Genomic DNA, 18255 nt, shown 5'->3' with positions numbered 1-18255 from the left:
AGTTCAAAAAATTAATCTGAGGGATTTATACCGCTGGGGGCTCGGTGCCTTGCTTCAGGGCACTTAAGGCAAACTACATCACTGATAACGGGTGATTAAACCTGCACAATGTTTGGTTACAAAGGGAAAGAAAGGAAATGTAAATAAATAGAATAAAAATGTGAAAAATGTCTGTATGTGGCTCGTGTATCTGGAGAACTGTTTATCTTTTCTACTTCACACTTGACATGTGAGTTGTGAAAAGCCGGAGGAAGCGCAGTGTCGAATTTAGTGCGATTTGGTCACGTGATACATTCAATATATTAATAAACAGGCGACGCACAGGTTCTGTGCACTGAGCTCCACTGAACTTTGAATGAACAGGTGAGCAGATCTTTCTGGGTTCAGCGGCAGGTCACTTTTACAGATTTACAAGAAAATCTACAACCAGCGTCACCAGAAACCAAACAAACTGCCCAGTCCAAGTGAAAACAGAGAGAGAGAGAGAGAGAGATTTGTGAATGCGGAGTGGTTAAGAGACAAAGGTTAAGGGAGAGTGGAGAAACAGATACGGGTTCAAAGACATATACGGAGGTATATGAGGAGCAAAAGGCAACTGATGCTTGATTTACAAAGTGAGGAAGACAAAAACAAGGAGCGAGAGCACGAGCATGACAGTGTGTGAGAGTAGGTGAGTTACTGAGTGTGTGAGAAAATGCATCTGTGTGTGTGTGTGTGTGTGTGTGTGTACAGTATGTAGAGTATTTCCGCGGCCGCGCCGTGTCTACATCTGGCCGGCATTTAAGAGGCCACTCGCTGGGAGCGAGGGATGACACAGAGGAGCGGGGGAAATGAAACAGAGACAGGACGGAGCTGTGACGCGGGAAAAGATCTGAGGTTCACAAAGGGCTGTGGCCTCGAACCGACTCGATCTTGCTCGTCGGTTAATTCAGGTCGATGCTTCGAGTCGTCAGGTTTACGTTTGAGTTGCATGAACCTGGTACTGCGCTGTAGTACTCTGAGACTGTACACTGTGATGTTAATTATTATGTTGTTGGGTTTGTTTCTTCACATTTTGGTGACCTCTGCGTTTTTTCACATTTTCTCTTAGGTGACAGAGAACATCATCTCCAAACAAACCTTCATAGGTGAGCATCACACACACACACACACACACACACAGAGAGACAATGACACAAATCCATCTGAATCATCGTCTCTGACTTTCTGACTCTTCTCTCTCCCTCAGAGGCGAGAACCATGCCTCGCTCTTTCAACAACTCGGGGTCAAAGTTCATGACCTCGGTGGCCCAGAGGCCGTCGGCCCACTTGACCCTCAGAGAAACCAGCCCTCCAGGTGAGATGTGTGTGTGTGTGTCAGTAAATCAAAATTTAAAAAAAACTGCTTCCATCATTGACTGTAGATAAAGATGGACGACGCTTGTACAAACATGGAGCTAAAATAAACCGAGTCAGTCTCAGCTGTCAATCATGACCTGTCTTTGAGGATCCACGTCCCATCTACTAACACGGAGGAGCATCCCTGATTAAATTCTCAGGTTATGTTTTTGGGGTTTTGTTTTCACGTAAACTACAGAACTGATTTCTGTGAAATGGTGTGGAGGGGTGGGGCCTGAGCAGAAGGAGACTCCTTCACGTGGCGAGACGAGCCACCAAGACATTCAAACACTGGGACAGGAAAAAACGTACGCAACGTCTCGGCGTGGACAACAGACACAGCCGCTGCCCGGGGTGACTCGCAAGGAGGAAGAAATCCCTTAAAAATATTCTTTAAATTGCCTCAGTTATCTTTTTATCTTTGTCTAACCCTTTAATATGAACTCAGGATCTCTGAGATCTCCTCAATCATCCCTCACTGTGGAATATCAGGGAACAGGCCGCCGGAATACAACTTAAATTAAGTGAGGAAATCCCTTAATAATTATTGTAAGGGCGGGCTGAGGCTCGTAAGCAACATTAGAACTTCAACTCTCCGTGTCAAGGATCAAATTCCGTTGTTTTCTCTCCATTACGGTCACTTATCCCTCGTAAATTCCACCTTAATCTTAAATAGAAGTTGTTTTGTTTTACAGTAAAGGATTTGGCGTCTTTGTGCCTCGGCCTGATTGTTTGCTGCTATAAATTCCACCTCTTGTGTGCTGGAGGCGTTTCTCTACAGGAAAAGCTTTCATGAAGTAGATATGGGCTGAATCAGTGGAGCAGACTTTTATTGGGCCGGCATCAGAGATAAGAATAATTGAGGGCATGTGTGTTGTAAAGAGCTGTAAAGCTCTGGATTGTGTTTTTCATGCGTGTGTGTCTGTGTTTGTGTGTGTGCGTTATCCAGACCGTATAATTTCATTTGAGAGCTGGCATGCAGGCGACAAGGTGCTGAGAATCTGGCAAAGGCCGCCTGATGTTATTCCCATTTAATTGACAAAGGGCAAGCAGTGTGTGTGTGTGTGTGTGTGTGTGTGTGTGTGTGTGTGTGTGTGTGTGTGTGTGTGTGTGTGTGTGTGTGTGTGTGTGTGTGTGAGGTTCACACATTCAGCCTGGTTTTCTCAGAAGGAAGTAACAGCGAGAGGAAATTTAAGGGTGGAACCTTTTGATGTTTTTTTTTCTATTGACTCATCAACACACTTATGTAAAGCAAACAATAGCATGTCGTGCACACACACACACACACACACACACACGCACACGCACACGCACACACACAATTAATAAATAAACGCTATAATTCAAGTGATTACTGCAGCGACTGAAGTTCATGTTTGTTTTTTTAATCATGCAACTTTTACATTGTGTGGTTGCACCTGTGTTTGATTTGCAATCGTTTGTTCCTACACAAACACACACACACACACGAGTGATGAGACAGACACACAACACAGACACTAACGTTACCAGTTATCAAACTGTTATCAACTGACAAAACCATACAAGTCAATAATTAGGATTAGTTTTTGCCGATTTATAGAAGACGCTCGAAACCGTCTCCGAGCTCTTGATGTAACCACGACACTGAGGTAAATTACAGTTAATGCTGTCGGAGGAAAACCCGACTCGGTTTGTGGAGGAGAAAATACATGATATCCTTTATCTGCAGAAATATAACACACTCCCACCCCTGACAACAGTTTATTTTCCACATGGTATAAAAAAAAAAACCCGCTGTCATGCCGAAGACATCGAATAAAGACGTAGCTTGAGAGGTTATGACCGACATGTGCAAACATAACGGCCACATATTTCCCCTCCTCACTTTTTCCCCGTGTAAAACTTTGTGTTTCTCACGAGGACGAAACACCCGTTGTAATCAAATGCTTGTCACATTTACGGTGAACGGTTACGACGAGGATCAGGACTTTTCATACGTCCCTCAGTGTTTTTTAAAGACGCTGCTGGACTTTTATTAAAATTCGGGGAATGATGCGTTTCATTGCTGACTTCTGGCAGTTTTAAAACCACTCGCGGGTCACATACTGAATTTTATGGCTGGAGATGTTGTCTGCAGTATAATTTTATTTAAAAGGCTTTATATCCGAGCATCTGTTTACTTTTTATAGGAGTTTTATGAACAGTGTGAATATATTTTTGTTTGCCAGATTTACAAAAAAGTTCAGAGAGAAGAACGAACCATGCGTCCCGTTCTTGTGAACACGATAACTCAAGAACGCCTTGAAGAAATCTCCTCACATTTGGTAGAGATGTTCACTTGGACTAACAGATGGTCTCATTAGATTTCAGTGGACAAAGGTGAAAGGTCACGTTGATCTGCAGTGGGTGGTTATTCTTGTTTTGGTTTGATTCTTCCCTCGTCTCTTTCTCTGATCGACTCATCAATGTTTGTTTTTTTCCTCCCCACCAACAGTGGGGTCCTCTCCCTACCTGGGTCTCCACCAGTCTTGTCGCCACGTCGTCCGCTCGTGGGCGAATCAGAGCTTCGGAGCTCACCTGCACAACATGACCCTGTCCAATGGGAAGCTGCGAGTGCCTCAGGATGGGCGGTACTACCTGTACTCACAGGTGATCATAGCAGAGATGCACTAATGTTAGAGGAGCTGACAGATTTCATTTGAAAAGGTTGTGACCCAGAGAGAAGGGATTGAGTAGAGCCATGAACATCGCTTTAATAATCCAAGTTATTATTATTATTTCTATGACAAACACCCAGATCAACTCCAGACGATAACGCGAATGTTTTGAAGTTAACCATTTGTGTTTCTGCCTCCCATCTCCAGGTGTATTTCCGTTACCCCTCCCCAGCAGCCAATGACGGAGACCAGCGCAGCGTGAGCCACCAGCTGGTGCAGTGTGTCTACAAGAAAACCTCCTACCCGAGCCCCATACAGGTAGATCGCCACTCTCGACCCAAAACTATCGCGAGAAAACTTTAAGAACCGTTCTTACCTTCATTTCCTCTCGTTCTGCAGCTGCTGAAGGGGGTAGGAACCAAATGCTGGGCTCCGGACGCCGAGTACGCCCTGCACTCCGTCTACCAGGGAGGACTGTTCGAGCTGAGGGCCGGCGACGAGCTCTTCGTCTCCGTCTCGTCCCCCACCATGGTCAACGCCGACGATTCCTCCAGCTACTTCGGCGCCTTCCGCCTGGACCTCTGAGAGGAAGGGAGAGGAGAGAAAAAACAGAAGAGATGATGGATGGATAAACGTGTGGGCTTGAGACAATGTGCTAGAGGCCTTTTGAAAATCCGCTGATTGGAAATAAAGACACAAGTGTGGGATGTGGGCCGGGATCTTGGATCTACGATGTTTGCATCAACAGATTCAATGAAGGATGGAAGGATTAATGTTTGACGAAGAGGAGGAGGAGGGGGGGGGGTGATAGAAAAAAAAGAAAATAATTTGTCTTCCTAACTCTCTGTGAAGAGAGACCCAACAATCAAGAGAGCGAGAAACACCGAGATACAGGTGCAACCACGTGAAAACAAATAAGGATTTTGATTTATTGATATTTGAGGAGGACAAACATCCAATTTCCCAATTTGTTGAGAATCGCCCCAAAACACTTCAACCACCCCCCCTTCCCCCTTCCCCCTCCCCCCCCCCCCGGCTGCCTGTATCGCAAATTAACACACGAACCCCGATGTCTCTCGCTCATCAACAGCCTTTTTCATGGAAAGCAATCGAACCCTAACATTTGGATTGCAGGCCGAAGAATGTACACAAACTAAAAACTCGATCCCGTCGCATTCCGAGATGTGAGGAAAGACTGTGGCAGAAGAAAATCACACGATCAAACCAAAAATCAAAAAAACGTGGAGTGTAACTTTTTTTAAGCGTGCCGTGAGAGGACTGTACATACGCGTGACTGAGAACGAGGTGCAGACAACGAACTGCGGTGATTCAAAGTGACTCTCGTGTGCCTTGAACGGGACTTAACAGAAACTACTGGGGGAGTTTTTACGGAGGATTATCGACACGCAACACGAGGAGTGTGGATTCTAAGGATGAGGGGACGTCACGCTGCCTCTTTGAACTGTGAGAGGCAGCGAGGAGAGTTTCTGAGTCTGCAAGGGAAGCAGAAAAGAAAACAAGGAGGAGGAAGAGAGGGAATGAGCCTGGCAGAGGAAGATGAGAGCAAAAGAGAGAGAGAGAGAGAGAGAGTGGTATGCAGCCTGACCAGTCTGTGTTGTTGCAGTTGTCTCTCTTTCACTTTGCCTCGTGCTATTTTCTCCTCCTCCTCTTCTTTTTTTTTTTTTTTCGCAGAAAGAATTTTCAAATCAATGTCGTCTTTCCTGTCGAACCTGCGAAGCTGCACTCTCACGTGTCAACGAGGTGACATAAACATTCAAATGAGTTTGACGGACAAACTCTGACAGTGGATGATGGTTGATTTGTTTTAAAAGACGGTGTTTCATCATTGAAAATGTGTGTGAAGTTTTCAGACACTAAAACAACAAACGTCTTCCAAAGTGCAGATTTTCAGGAACTCTGGTTTCTGCAGACCTGTGTGCACATGTCAGGATTAATGAGCGTGCACCAGTAACAGCAACGGCAAGAATGGTGACCTTTGTGCTAAGCTAGCTTTCTTCTGGCCATATAGCTTCATTTAAAGTAAATAAATTTATGACCGCAGTATCAATCCTGTGAAGAACATTTCTCCAAATGCCTTAAATGCTCAACCACCAGCTCGTTATAAAGTGCCTCTCACACGTGCTTTAACGTTAAAACCACTGTAAACTTCATAAGTTTGTAAAACTCGTGGTCGGGTCGTATCTTCAGAAACAGCTGCACCTGCAACATGTCTGCCGCTCACCTGGAAGCACTACAAGGCCCGAACACGCCCATGTGCTGCAAACATGGAACATTAAGTCCATCGGCAACAAGATAACGCAGACGAGACACGGAACAGATTTAGTACGAAGATGCACATGAAGAAAGATTTGAAGGGGGAAGTTTATCTGCAGACATAAACCACACCAGCACGGACTCAGCCCCTACACGCCCTTTTTCTTCCCTTCCTCTGGCACGCACACGTGAGCGCACATGTATGCACGTTCAGCAGATAACACGCATCATATCACACCACGTCCAGGGTACATCATACATCAGCCGGTGTCATATCCTGTGCAGGGAGACAAATAAACCCCCTGTGCCATATGATAGTGTTCAGTGATCCCGTGGAGGCGTGCAGGGAGTGTGTGTGTGTGATTGTGTGATTGTGTGAGTGTGTGTGTGTGTGTGTGTGTTTGCTCAAAGGGCTCGGTTCACACGAACACCTCAGAAATCGAGGTCAGACTGATCCACGCACACCTTTCTTTGTTTGTGTTCGAAACCTTCAGTTTTGAAAGAGCAGCTGGTTAATTGGTTTTTAATCGGGCGACATCCAGGCTCAGCCGCTCCTCCTGCAGCTGCGGTTCACTTTTACCTGCGTCCGCTCACGTTGCACGGTTTGTTGTGGAAGTTGTGAAAACACGCACCGTTTGTTTTTTGTGCTCAAAGAACAAAATTGAAGACAAATTTCATTTTTGTATTTGATTGCTGTCTTAGCTGCTTTTTATTTGTGTAAGTCGCTGGGTGGCGTGCACCTGGTCATGTTTCTGTTGGGCCTCCTTTCAAGCCCGTTCGACGCTGCGTCACTCACACCGAGCTCCCCGTGAACCCCCCCTCTTCCCCCCCGAGTCTTAATCTCTTCATTTTCCAGACCAACGCTCGTACGGGCCTTTTTCTTTTCCTTTGCACTCCAACCAAAACAGGTCCAGCAAACATGACAAAGCAGCATAAATCCCTGGACCAGCGGGAAAACTCTGCGATGAATGTGCATGAGCAGAGTTTGGACCGGACAGTTTTGTAGCTGTGAATATGTGTAGCACATTGTTGCAAAGAAAATAAACAAATATCTGAACCTTTCTCGTGTATGTGTGTGTGTGTGTGTGGTGTCGTACAGGAAGCAGCTATAGACTAAAGGGAAGCCTCATCGTCTTAACTGACCCCCGCTGGCTGTCCGCAAGTAATACAACTGGTTTTTATTTTAAATGAAGTGTTTTTACGTTTTCTTCTACTCATCATTTCACCTCCAGCTTCAGTTCTCACTTTGCTGAAGCTGAAGAATTAGAAGCACGACACAGTTTCCGCTCTGCAGCTGACTCGTGACCTTCGACCTCTCTGTCGGAGTCGGCACAGGAGCCAAGTGAACACCTCCAGGGATCCGTCACGTTACTGCCTGACAGTTGGCAGCGGTTCTGTCGGGATTGAAAGTCTCTGCGTAGGAAGCGAAACCCCTGCAGGTTGGTTAATTAATTGGTTTCTGGCGTCTCAGTGGTTTCTATTTGCAGTAGCGTGCTGCGTGGGCTCGTCTCTCGTCGCCGCCGCGCTTCTTTTCTCAGTTTGAGGATAAATAAACAAGCCGTCCTTTGTTTTATGCTCAAAAAAATAATGGAAACCATGCGCCCGCCCGCACAGTGTGGGGCCCTGTCACCCCAAATTAACTTTGCATTTGATAACGGCTAAATTTAATTTTCTGTGTTTTCAGAAATCAAAAGAGCCAACGCCATCCTCTGACTGCAGAGTGAGTGTGTTTGTCACAGCTCGGGGCTCGATGTGAAGCAGCATGAAGGATTAAAGGAAAACAAATGTTTACGAGTTTGAATTTAATTCCTAAAGACAGTTTCGAGATCTAACGTATTAACACACAGGCTGCAAACAGTTTCCAGGGATGAGAATGTGTAAACACTGTATTTTAGTTGAATGTTCTCGGCTGCAAACTTCAATCACCTGTGTAACTCTTTTCCTCTAGTTGAAAACCAAACTACAGAGAAACCTACCCCCCGAAGAAGTGATGGGAAGAAACCATAACTGTACGAATTCACTGGTTCTGTCTGTTTCCTCTCTGGTGGGTCGTGATGGAGGAGGAGGAGGAAACATGGCAGGTGTCAAAGTTCAACAACCCGACAGCGTGTGATCGCCACTCGCTGCGGTCCAACTCCAAAATCAGCTGCATGTCTCCGAAATCTGTTCAGAACTTTCCCAGCTTTATTGACTGCAAAGGATTTTATGCAGAATTTACACCTCAGTAGCTTTTGTTTCCTGGAGAATTCAGGCTTTACTCAGATGTATTCACCTTCAAATTAAAGCTGAGTCTTATTCACAATCACAGATTTATTCCAAACAGAAATTGAATCAGTCTTTTCTAAATGCGGCCAGAAAGAAAATTCTATTTCACTAACCACCGAGCCACCGTGCAGCCCCGAGGAAACGTCCCAGGATTAAATTAGATTTTCATTTATGCGAAAGCTGATCTGAAACAGGCTGTTTTATGTATCTGAGTTTATATATGTGCTCATACACAGTCTGGAACCAGCTCGGGATCCAACGCAAAGTCACTTTAATCCGTTTTTACTGTCAAACTGGAAAACACCACAGTCCAGATTGTTGAACTTGGCAGATCACTTGGTATAACTGAATAATTCTGTGTGGAGGATATACCATTCTCTCTGTAATTATATCCTGTGTGATTGTGTTGCATGTGGTTTTTGCGCAAAAACACACAAAAGCAGCTTTGGACAAAATCTGTCCTTGAACGCCAGATCCGTCTCTACAGATCGTGCAGTTCCATTAGAAATTGCCAGACCACAAATCGGCGGCGCTGCATCGATCATTTGTTCTCCATTAGACCTGGAGAGAGATATTGAGCAGGCACTTTGAAAAGCTGTGGGACAGAGGCCTCGCATAAATCCGCACCGGGACGGATTTCCAGCTCCGCTCCGCTCCCGAGCTCCGGTCCAAGATCCACGCATACGCTTTGAAAGTAATGAGGCGTCCCGAGCAAAATTATATATCTCAGCACAAGACCTCGTTCCAGGGTCGACTGACCGGACGTCCAAAAGCAACCGCGTCTCTGGCGCTGCACGACGTGGAAAAACACCACAAAGCAGCCACTGTTAAAGCAACACTACACAACTGTTACTGAGCAACGGCGCCCCCTTCAGCCGCACGTGGGGGGGATTCATTCTGTCGGGCCCGAGCGTCCGAGCGATGACGTGGATTTCGAGTAGAGAAAAACCAAAACGTGGAGCTCTGACTGTGTCGTCCCACTCAGTGAACGGAAACTGATAATACCCATGATCCTCTTCTGCTTCCTGAACCTGAAGAGCTGCTGCTGAAACTAAATCCACCAAACTCTTCATCTTCATATTTTAAAAGTTTCCTGCTGAACACTGCAGATAAACTCTGAGTTTTAATAAATAGATCTATAATAAATAGATTTCATGTCAAAATAAACCTGTATTCTGTCACGTGACCAACAGGGGGCGACTCCACTGGTAGTTTCTACAGAAGTCTATAGAAAATGACTCTTTATAACGTCAGTAAACATTTTCCTCAGGAGTTTGTTTCAGTCTCGGCTTCGTGTTGATTAAGCGAACGTGTTCCTGCTGCTGTTTTTAAAGTTGCTTTAAGAAGCTGCTTAATGAAAAACGTTTGTCCGACCTGGTTCATGTCGTTTGCAGGAATACTGTGATTTTAACTTCAAACTTTTAAACACGCAACTATTCTTAAAACTCAAGATGCTAACAAGAGACCGACTCTAAACCCGAGGCCCCGTGTGGAGCTGTGGGAACCGTTCGCGAAGTTTTATATGTTTTTAAGCAGATTACAGTTTTAATGATGTAACTCTGACCACACACGTTCGCAGGAGTCACGAATTCAACCCCATGTTTTGCTGCTCAAACAATAATTGAGTTTAACCAAACGAGGCTCAGCGAGCTCCTCCAGGTGCAAACGCAACCGAGGAGAATGTTCATGCTTCCACATCAGCTCCAGGAAAACATCTGTGGCTTATAATATTAAATTGAAAGCCATTAAATAGTGAAAGAGGGGTTTTTTTATTTTATGATCTTTCCCCTAGAAGAAGTGTTGTCGGGGCAGCACAGGCTCGGACGGGAGGAATTACCCTGTGACATCACGTTGGTGGCTTCGAGACGAACGTGTCAGCTCATCAGGACCAGATGAGCGAGGTCGCTGCTCGGCCTCCAACGTGTCGGGAGCTGTTTAATCACATTGAGTTCCTGAGTGAAACTCACTAATTGGATGAGAACTGCTATACTTGTGAGGACTCGCTGAAGTGAGGAGAGGAGATTTTGGATTTCATACGAATAGAAGAGAAAAGATTAACTCGTGTGCAGATGTTTTTTTTATAATAAACTTTCTGCTGCAGACGTTCAACACATAGTTTTTCTGATGAATTCATGATTAAGCAGCTGGAGCTCCTTCGATTTAAATTGTGTTTGAATAAAGTGCCGTCGAGTCGTTTCCTTTAGCTCCACGTGAAATCCAGTAGAACTCTTATTCACCGGATCAGATCTGAACACCGACGTGTCATTCGGACGACGGAAGCTCCTCCACGCTCCTCCTCGCACGTTATTTGACAGTCCGTTTTCAAAGCTGACGAAGAAGCAGAGATGTGTTTTCATAACTGAACCCGCCGTGCTTTGGCTTTTTATTTTTCCAAAATATCACAATCGACAGAAAAGTCCTAAAACAACTTGAACAGCTAATCTACTTATATGCAACTGTGATGGAGCACAGATGTGTCTGAGCAGAAGTGTTGGCATTGTAACCACACACACTCACACACACACACACACTCTGCTCTCTGAGGTTTTTAGAATAATAACCAGTGTGTTTTTTTTTTAACTCTCCAGGTCAGCAGGTTAATCAGGAACTGAGCCTCACCTTCGGTTTGTGTTTTACGCCTCATTCATTGAGGATCTGGGGTCGTCGAGTGATGTGCGATAATTGCAGAGGCTGCGTGTGATGTTAACCTCGTGTGGATCCACCGTCTGTCGTTTTGTTGAGTGAAAAATTCCAGCGCGAACTGCGTAATTATTTTTTACATCAAGGTTTCCCGCTGATCCAAACTCAACTCTCACCGACTGTAGCTGTAATTTGGCTCGATGCGTTTGTGCAGTTTCATAAAACTTTTACTTTTCTACCTCTGGTCATCGGCCACATGCGTGATTTGCAACGAAGAGCAAATGAAAATACAACTGAGACTCTTCTCTCTGGGACATTATCAGGGAATTAATGCTCGAGGAGTTTTTCTTTCCATGACTCCAAGTATGTGAAATTCCCTCAAGCTTGTAAACGTGTGAGACTTTGAATGAATTCAATAAAAAGGTTTTAACTGTATTTTGACATAATTGGGTTGATAATTCTTGGGCTTTTTGAAGACACAGTCACTTTGAACTAAAATCTCATCAGTTCGTCCTCGAGTCCGAGGTCTTGATATGTTGCGTTAAGCAGTCCAGAGTCCTCACATCCTCCGAGCCAGAGAGAAAAACCAACCGAGCCGGACGGATTCCAGCCAACGTGACCGAACGCAAATTAAAAGACTTTGACGAATTTGACTTCTTGAGACGTCAGGTCCAGGAGAACGGGACGGACGCACGACCTGAGGACACGACCGCGGCGGTCACCTGCGCAGAAGCGGAACAACTGAGCTTCTCCGTTGTGAAATATAGTTTCCACTTGACGCACACATGATGTAGATAAAAGTGACAGTGAATATATAAATTAACTGCCGGCCCTTGGCCTCGATAACACCTGTTGCCAATACATCAGTTTATACGACGCACCCAGGTGCTGGTGTTCAGAATTTTATTTCAAGTCAAATGGGGCCTTTAAAATGACTGATGGGCATCTAACAGGCTGATGATTCAATGGTCCGCCCGTCGACCACACGTTTCCTCTCGCCGCCTCTCGTCTCCTCCGCTCCATGAAGAATCCAGCGTGGACCCATAGAGACGAGAGACGAGAACCTTGAGCCACTTTTTAGAACTTCACTCGCAGGCCGTGTTCAATTATTGAACAGGGCGACTCATCAAAAGGAAAAAGCAGAAAAAACGCCAGAGCTGCTCGTCGTCTCGCTCTGAGGGACGTCAGCACTCCGGAGGCCGAAGGGTTTCCCACCCCGATCGTCAGGGTTAAGCAGGAACAATTATGTCGGCTTAGTTTGAGGCAAACATCTGAGGTTCGCGCTGAATTTACATTAGCTCTGGTTTGACTTAACGTCTCAGTGATGTTTGAGAGGCCAATCGGCATAAAACCAGATCCGTGCACGCCGCTCAGATCCTCTCAGGACGACGGGCCGAAGTCAAAGCCACATGACAAAGAGAAGACAACTCCGGTAACGTGGAACATGCAGCGACTGTCGAAGGAGGCGACGCCAGAGTGAAGAGGCTGAAGAGGGCGACATGAAGATTCAGCCGTCAGACAGTCGGTGGAATTATCGGCCTCCTCTCTCCGTCTCACAGGTCAGCGTCCAGAGTGTTAGTCTGTTTTTACCATCTAAGTTTTTATTTAAACGTAAAGAAAAAAAAAAAAAAGAAAGAGAAAGGAAACAATCGGAACTCTGAATGTGAGTCTATTTAAAGAGGCGGAGCAGACGAACGTTCAGATAAATGAGGCCACCGCTCATTTCTAACACTTTATCATCTTTCTCTGTGTTTTCACAAGAGTGTTCACAAAAGACCTATTAGTTATTTTAACCTGCTCCGCTAATACAGGACCACCCTTCCTGACACACACACACACACACAACGCTGCCGCACACCCTTCATATCAACAGTGCCTCCGTTCTCCCTGCGTCTCCTGTATTATTACCCAACATGCTCTCTGTTTTCCTTAGAAACAGCCAGGAAATGAGTTTCATAAAGCTGGAAAACACACACACACACACACACACACACACACACAGAAAACCCAAAACATCCTGAAGAGACTAAGTGGGGCCAGACACACACACACACAAACACACACACACTCTTTTGGAAGAACAATACAACAGTTTCAACCCCGCTGCCCCGACTACCGGCCATTGGAAGAGGGAATTTCAGAGCGTGTGGGAGTGGTGCAGTCAGAATACCTCGCAGGGCTCCGAAACAATGCCGTTATTCCTGCAGCGAAGCCACAGACATCATTAGGCCTTTGATAAGGTCTCTTAAAGCCGCCCTCTTTGTCGCAGGAAGCCGAAGGAAACCTCCCCGTGGAGAATGAGAAGCCGTGCGCCTCCAGGACGTCGGCGTTTCACACACGGTGGATGAAGGTTTGTGCTCGAGATGAAAACGTTAAAAACAACTGAGAGGGGACGAGGGCTCGTGGAGGAGGCAGTCGACCCGGGGGTCTCAAACACAGAACTGATTCTCAGGCCGATTAAAATGAGTCTGATGGTTGAGTGAGTGTGAACATGGAGAACGTTTCCTCCCTCGTTCGCTGGACGTCTGTTCTGTGTAACTTTGTCCAGCAGCAAACTTTAAAATATGAAGAATTCTCAACAGAGGATCATGGGTAATATCCATTTTGTTTTTTCCCCTCAACATGAAAACCACGCCATCGCTCGGATGGCGTCGCAAGAGAGTCATTCTGCAGGGGGCGCTGCTGCTCTGTAAACGTTATGTTAAGTTGGACCAATAATTTCCGTGGAGACCAAAACGGAGGCCAAAAAGAAAAGCGACTACGCGTCATCAGCGCTAACGTTGCGTTCGAGGGAGATTTTTGACGGAGATTTGAGCGACGTTTTCTTCAGGAGGAGACTCGTTCAATAATCCTCCGTCGAGAATCAACCGAGGTCCACGTGAATAAAATCTGCAGGCGGCTCTGGAAACACTCAGGAGCGTCCAGACGTCGAATGGGATCAACATGTGGGTTCATGTAAAGTTTCTGTAGCAGGACGTCGGGTGTAAAAATAAACTCTGGGCCACGCTGGGAGAAAATATGGAAAACAAACAAGTTGGAAGAAAAATCAAGTTCGTTTCAAATTCTTGGCAAAATTTTTTGACGGACAGTTATTATATTACAAATGTGGGTTGAGTTCAGAAATGTAAATGGAAGCAGGGAAACGTGGTGAAGACGTTTTTCTTCACATTTAGATGGATTCTGCCCAAAATGAAATGAAGTCCACTGGTTGTTGTTGTAACCGAAAACACACTGTGGTAGTACAAGTACACAGTATACGTGTGTGGTAATTAGTACTGTAGTAAAATTTAATCGCCAACGTGAGAGCGTGGACGGAACACGTCCGCGGCCCCTGAGCCGACGGGGGCCTCTTCTCTAGCGTGTGACGCATTCTCGCTTTTAAAGAGGATCGTGGAAGTTTAATAGAAAATATAAAAAAGTAGGAATGTGTAGAATTCTTGCAAATGTCCAGGATTAAAACTACACGTATGTTAATTTACCCCCCCCCCCCCCCCGGGTCCCTTTTGTCTGGGACCCCCCCCTCAAGTCCCTCGAAGTTCTCCAGCACATACGTGAAGACACGTCCACATTCCAAAGATAAAAATACAGATTTACTGCCGCTGTTGCTGGATCTGATTAAACTCCGCAGATGTTTCTGTTTTCCCATGTTTCTAATGTAACTTTAATATTTTGGTCGAGATTCGATCAGATTTGTTTTCTTATCGTCTGCTGAAATCTTTTAGATGTTCATCGTGTCACAGACCCGAGCAGCCAAACGTCAACACAGATGTTTTACGCATCACACTTTTAACGTGAGCAGGATAGAGTCATCGTTGTCATGGTAACGTATAAAGCAAGGGTTTCATTGAAAATCTGTGGAGCAGGAAAGTGACACGAGAGGAAGAAGTACTCAGACCAGGCAGCTGTACCACACTGCAGTTAAAAATACTGTAGTATAAATAACATAAACTACACTTTAATGTTGCAGCTGGAATCATTCGAATTATTTTAAGACACTTCTGAGGAGTCGGTCTCTGGGATCGATAAATCTTCAGCGGCATCAATAACACAATTTCTTGTCTGATGCTCTTCTGTGTTATAAAAAAATAATCAGTACACTTATCAAATAAAAGTCAAAAAGATCATTTAACCCAGTTATGTCAGCGTGCATGTTGTTCATGTGTATTAAGTTTATATACGTATTTATAATAAGATTTAAGACTTTTTTCATACGGTTAAAGTGGAGAACAATAAGGTGCAGAACTGGAAATACTCAAATACAAGCTGAACAAAATTACAAATAAATAAAGTATTTGGGTAAATGTACTTTTCTTCTACTTTTCACCACAAAAACAAAATGTTTGAAATGTTCAAATCCCTTTTCATTGGTCACTTAAATTTGATTTTCCTGCGATAAACCTGTTAAAAAAATAAAAAATAAAAGTTGCTGAACTACAGTTAAGGTTTTCAGTTTTCTTACCGTGCGGAGAAGAAGTGAAGTCGTGTTGGATTATTAGTGAAAACTTGATTCAAACGTCACAGTGAGAATGAAATGAATCAGTTCCTGGTTCAAACTGTTGCTGCTTAACGATCATCACCGACACCTGAGATGTAACTGAGTACTTTTACTCCATTACTCCACTCGAGTACAAATTCATCTAACTGTACTTTATTAGATTTATTAAAACCTGTACTTGTACTTTCTTCTCCACTACATTTCTACAAAGCACCGTGTTACATAATCAGATTTTTATATTTATAAAAGTAACGAGAGGGGCACCGGTCCAATCAGAGCGGGCAGGTAATCAGTGACTCCGCCTCCTGCAGCTGCGTCATCACTGGTCGAAAAGTTAAACTCTGAGCAAAGTACTTTTACTTTTGATACTTCATGTACATTTAAAAGCAAGAACTCCCCCCCCCCCCCCCGCTCATGAAACCACATCTACATTCACTAGATCCAGATTCGTATTTGGATCTGCACCAAATTGTCCACATTGATAAATATGAAATAAATATAATTCAGATTTGTGGGATTTAAAACTCTGGTTACAGATTCTTTTTTTGGCAAAGGGGGGAGAAAAACACAGAAATGCAAAACATGAAAAAAAATAGCTCATAGCATTAACCCGCATTAAACAACTGTAACAATAAACCCCAAGTTTAGAAAAACGGGCTCTGTTTCTATAAAAAGCTGAAATCGACGCCTGGGTGGATTTTGGCTGCTGCGAAAACAACAAGTCAATCAACGTGGCAGATCCACGAGGGGGTAAAACCAAAGCTGCTGTGACAGAATGGATGTGGTGGGGTGTGTTAAATATCGGGCATATGTTCCACTCAGTTACACAAAGTGCTCGTTCTGAGCAGGGACAAGCTCCGGGGGCGTAAACTGGCTCCAACTCGAGGACTTCAAGGAATTTTCCGTGATCCACAGAGAATAAATTACAACCAGCCAAACAGCGAGCTGGATTAAAACCAATCTGATTACGAGCATGGGTCCATTTTCTTCTTCGTGCGTTCTGGAGATTCACAGAGATTCGTCGACGCTCTGACCTCGGCACGTGACGCTGCCGAGTCCAGCGCGTGACGTTTTTCGGGGGGGTCGGACCAGAATCGATTCATGTGGGACTGGTTCACTTCCAGATCCGTCCCAGAGCTCGGTATGCGATGGCCTGTTTCCGTTTCCGACTTCTCTGGATCCAATCTCGCTTCTTTAAACGCAGGAGTTTATGATCATTTGGCCTCGTGAGCTCTTAAGGGCTAAAGCAGTGCATGTGTTTGCACTTCACCCAGCGGAAGATTTATTCTGATGAAGCACCAGAAGAAACACTGGCTCGTAACTTTCGGTTCCACTCAGGGATTTTCACTCCTTAAGAAGTTTCGAATGCCTCGAGTTTATTCGTCTCGCTCAACGCTTCCCCGACGCCGAGTTCAGAAAGGTTCAAACTACTTGATTACTCGTTAGACGTGGTCCACTGAGAGGGATCACGTCTCTGAACCGCGGTTAAAAAGTGAAAGCTCCAGATTCCTGAACACGTTGACGTTACTTGTCAACCGATCTCGGAGCCGATCGTCTGACGGAGGTTTAGAGCCTGGGGGCAACGGCTGACGGGCCGACGGGCTTCGAGATCAGTTGACAAGTAACGTCAACGTGTTCAAGAATCTGGAGATTCTTAAGAGAAAGATTAAACTAATGAAAGGGTTTTATTCACGTCTCTCGTGGCGGCGAGGGAACCGTGACTCCAGGTCACGACTAACGACGCAATTAGTCGTGTGGCTCTTTCCCGACCGATGAGGTAAACACCAGTGGAAGTATCTTGTCGTGTAATTCACATGGTGAGAGTTCAGCAGGATCAGCGTGTTGTTACATGAGCAGCGACTGAAGCTGTGGGAACCTTCACCTCAGAACCTCAGGTGAGGCCAAGAGGGCAGAGACGCAACACCGCCGAGCGGATTGGATTGCATTCCTTGAAACACAATTACACACAAACACACACAAACACACACAAACACACACTACATAAGCAGCGCTCACTGAAATATTTGCAGGCTTTGTCTCGCCCTCAGGAAAATGCACACACACACACACACGTCATCTCTTTGCATGTATTCTTGTGCTTCTTACTTCTCTGACACACACACACACACACACACACACACACACACACACACAGAGAATGGTGGTGCAGCGATGAGAGTTGACACTTCAGGGTGTAGGGTGACACCTTGAACTGGCCGATTACCACATCGAAATGTTTGAGCTGCTTCGTAATGTGCACCGGGACAATGGCAGGCCTGGGAACAGGATGAGTGATCGCACAGAGAGAAGCACGTGAGGTAAAGTATCTCAAGAGCGACGAGGGGACGGAAATAAAAACCAGTAAAATCAAACAGGTCGTAAGAAAAAGGAAGGAAAGAGTGACTGGGTGTGTGTGTGTGTGTGTGTGTGTGTGTGTGTGTGTGTGTGTGTGTGTGTGTGTGTTGAGTCATTTTTGTTGCCTCTTTATCAGCAAAAGAATCGGACCTCATCAGGAGCAGTTTACCTCATGAGGATTAACATTAGTACTAGAAATGACATCATTTC

The 18255-nt window shown here is 45.1% G+C and overlaps 1 protein-coding gene and 1 long non-coding RNA gene across 2 annotated transcripts in view; one reads left to right on the top strand and one right to left on the bottom strand.

Annotated features, from left to right (window-relative positions):
* The window catches only part of LOC138406593 (uncharacterized), a 50292-nt gene extending 45762 nt beyond the window's left edge, over positions 1–4530 (bottom strand). The window contains exon 1 of the long non-coding RNA XR_011239992.1: positions 4393–4530. This is a non-coding gene — a long non-coding RNA (uncharacterized lncRNA). The remainder of the gene's footprint in view (positions 1–4392) is intronic.
* Positions 1–7352, top strand: part of tnfsf10l (TNF superfamily member 10, like) — a 48172-nt gene extending 40820 nt beyond the window's left edge. The window contains exons 3-7 of the mRNA XM_069519161.1: positions 1091–1127; positions 1229–1336; positions 3854–4008; positions 4224–4334; positions 4416–7352. Coding sequence (XP_069375262.1) covers positions 1091–1127; positions 1229–1336; positions 3854–4008; positions 4224–4334; positions 4416–4601 — 597 coding nt within the window. The 3' untranslated portion in view covers positions 4602–7352. The remainder of the gene's footprint in view (positions 1–1090; positions 1128–1228; positions 1337–3853; positions 4009–4223; positions 4335–4415) is intronic.
* Positions 7353–18255: the final 10903 nt, after the last annotated feature.

This window comes from Paralichthys olivaceus, chromosome 22 (assembly GCF_024713975.1).
Source record: "Paralichthys olivaceus isolate ysfri-2021 chromosome 22, ASM2471397v2, whole genome shotgun sequence".
Classification (NCBI taxonomy): Eukaryota; Metazoa; Chordata; class Actinopteri; order Pleuronectiformes; family Paralichthyidae; genus Paralichthys; species Paralichthys olivaceus.
Note: the sequence above shows the minus strand (reverse complement) of the source record. Positions and strands in the feature narration are given on the sequence as shown.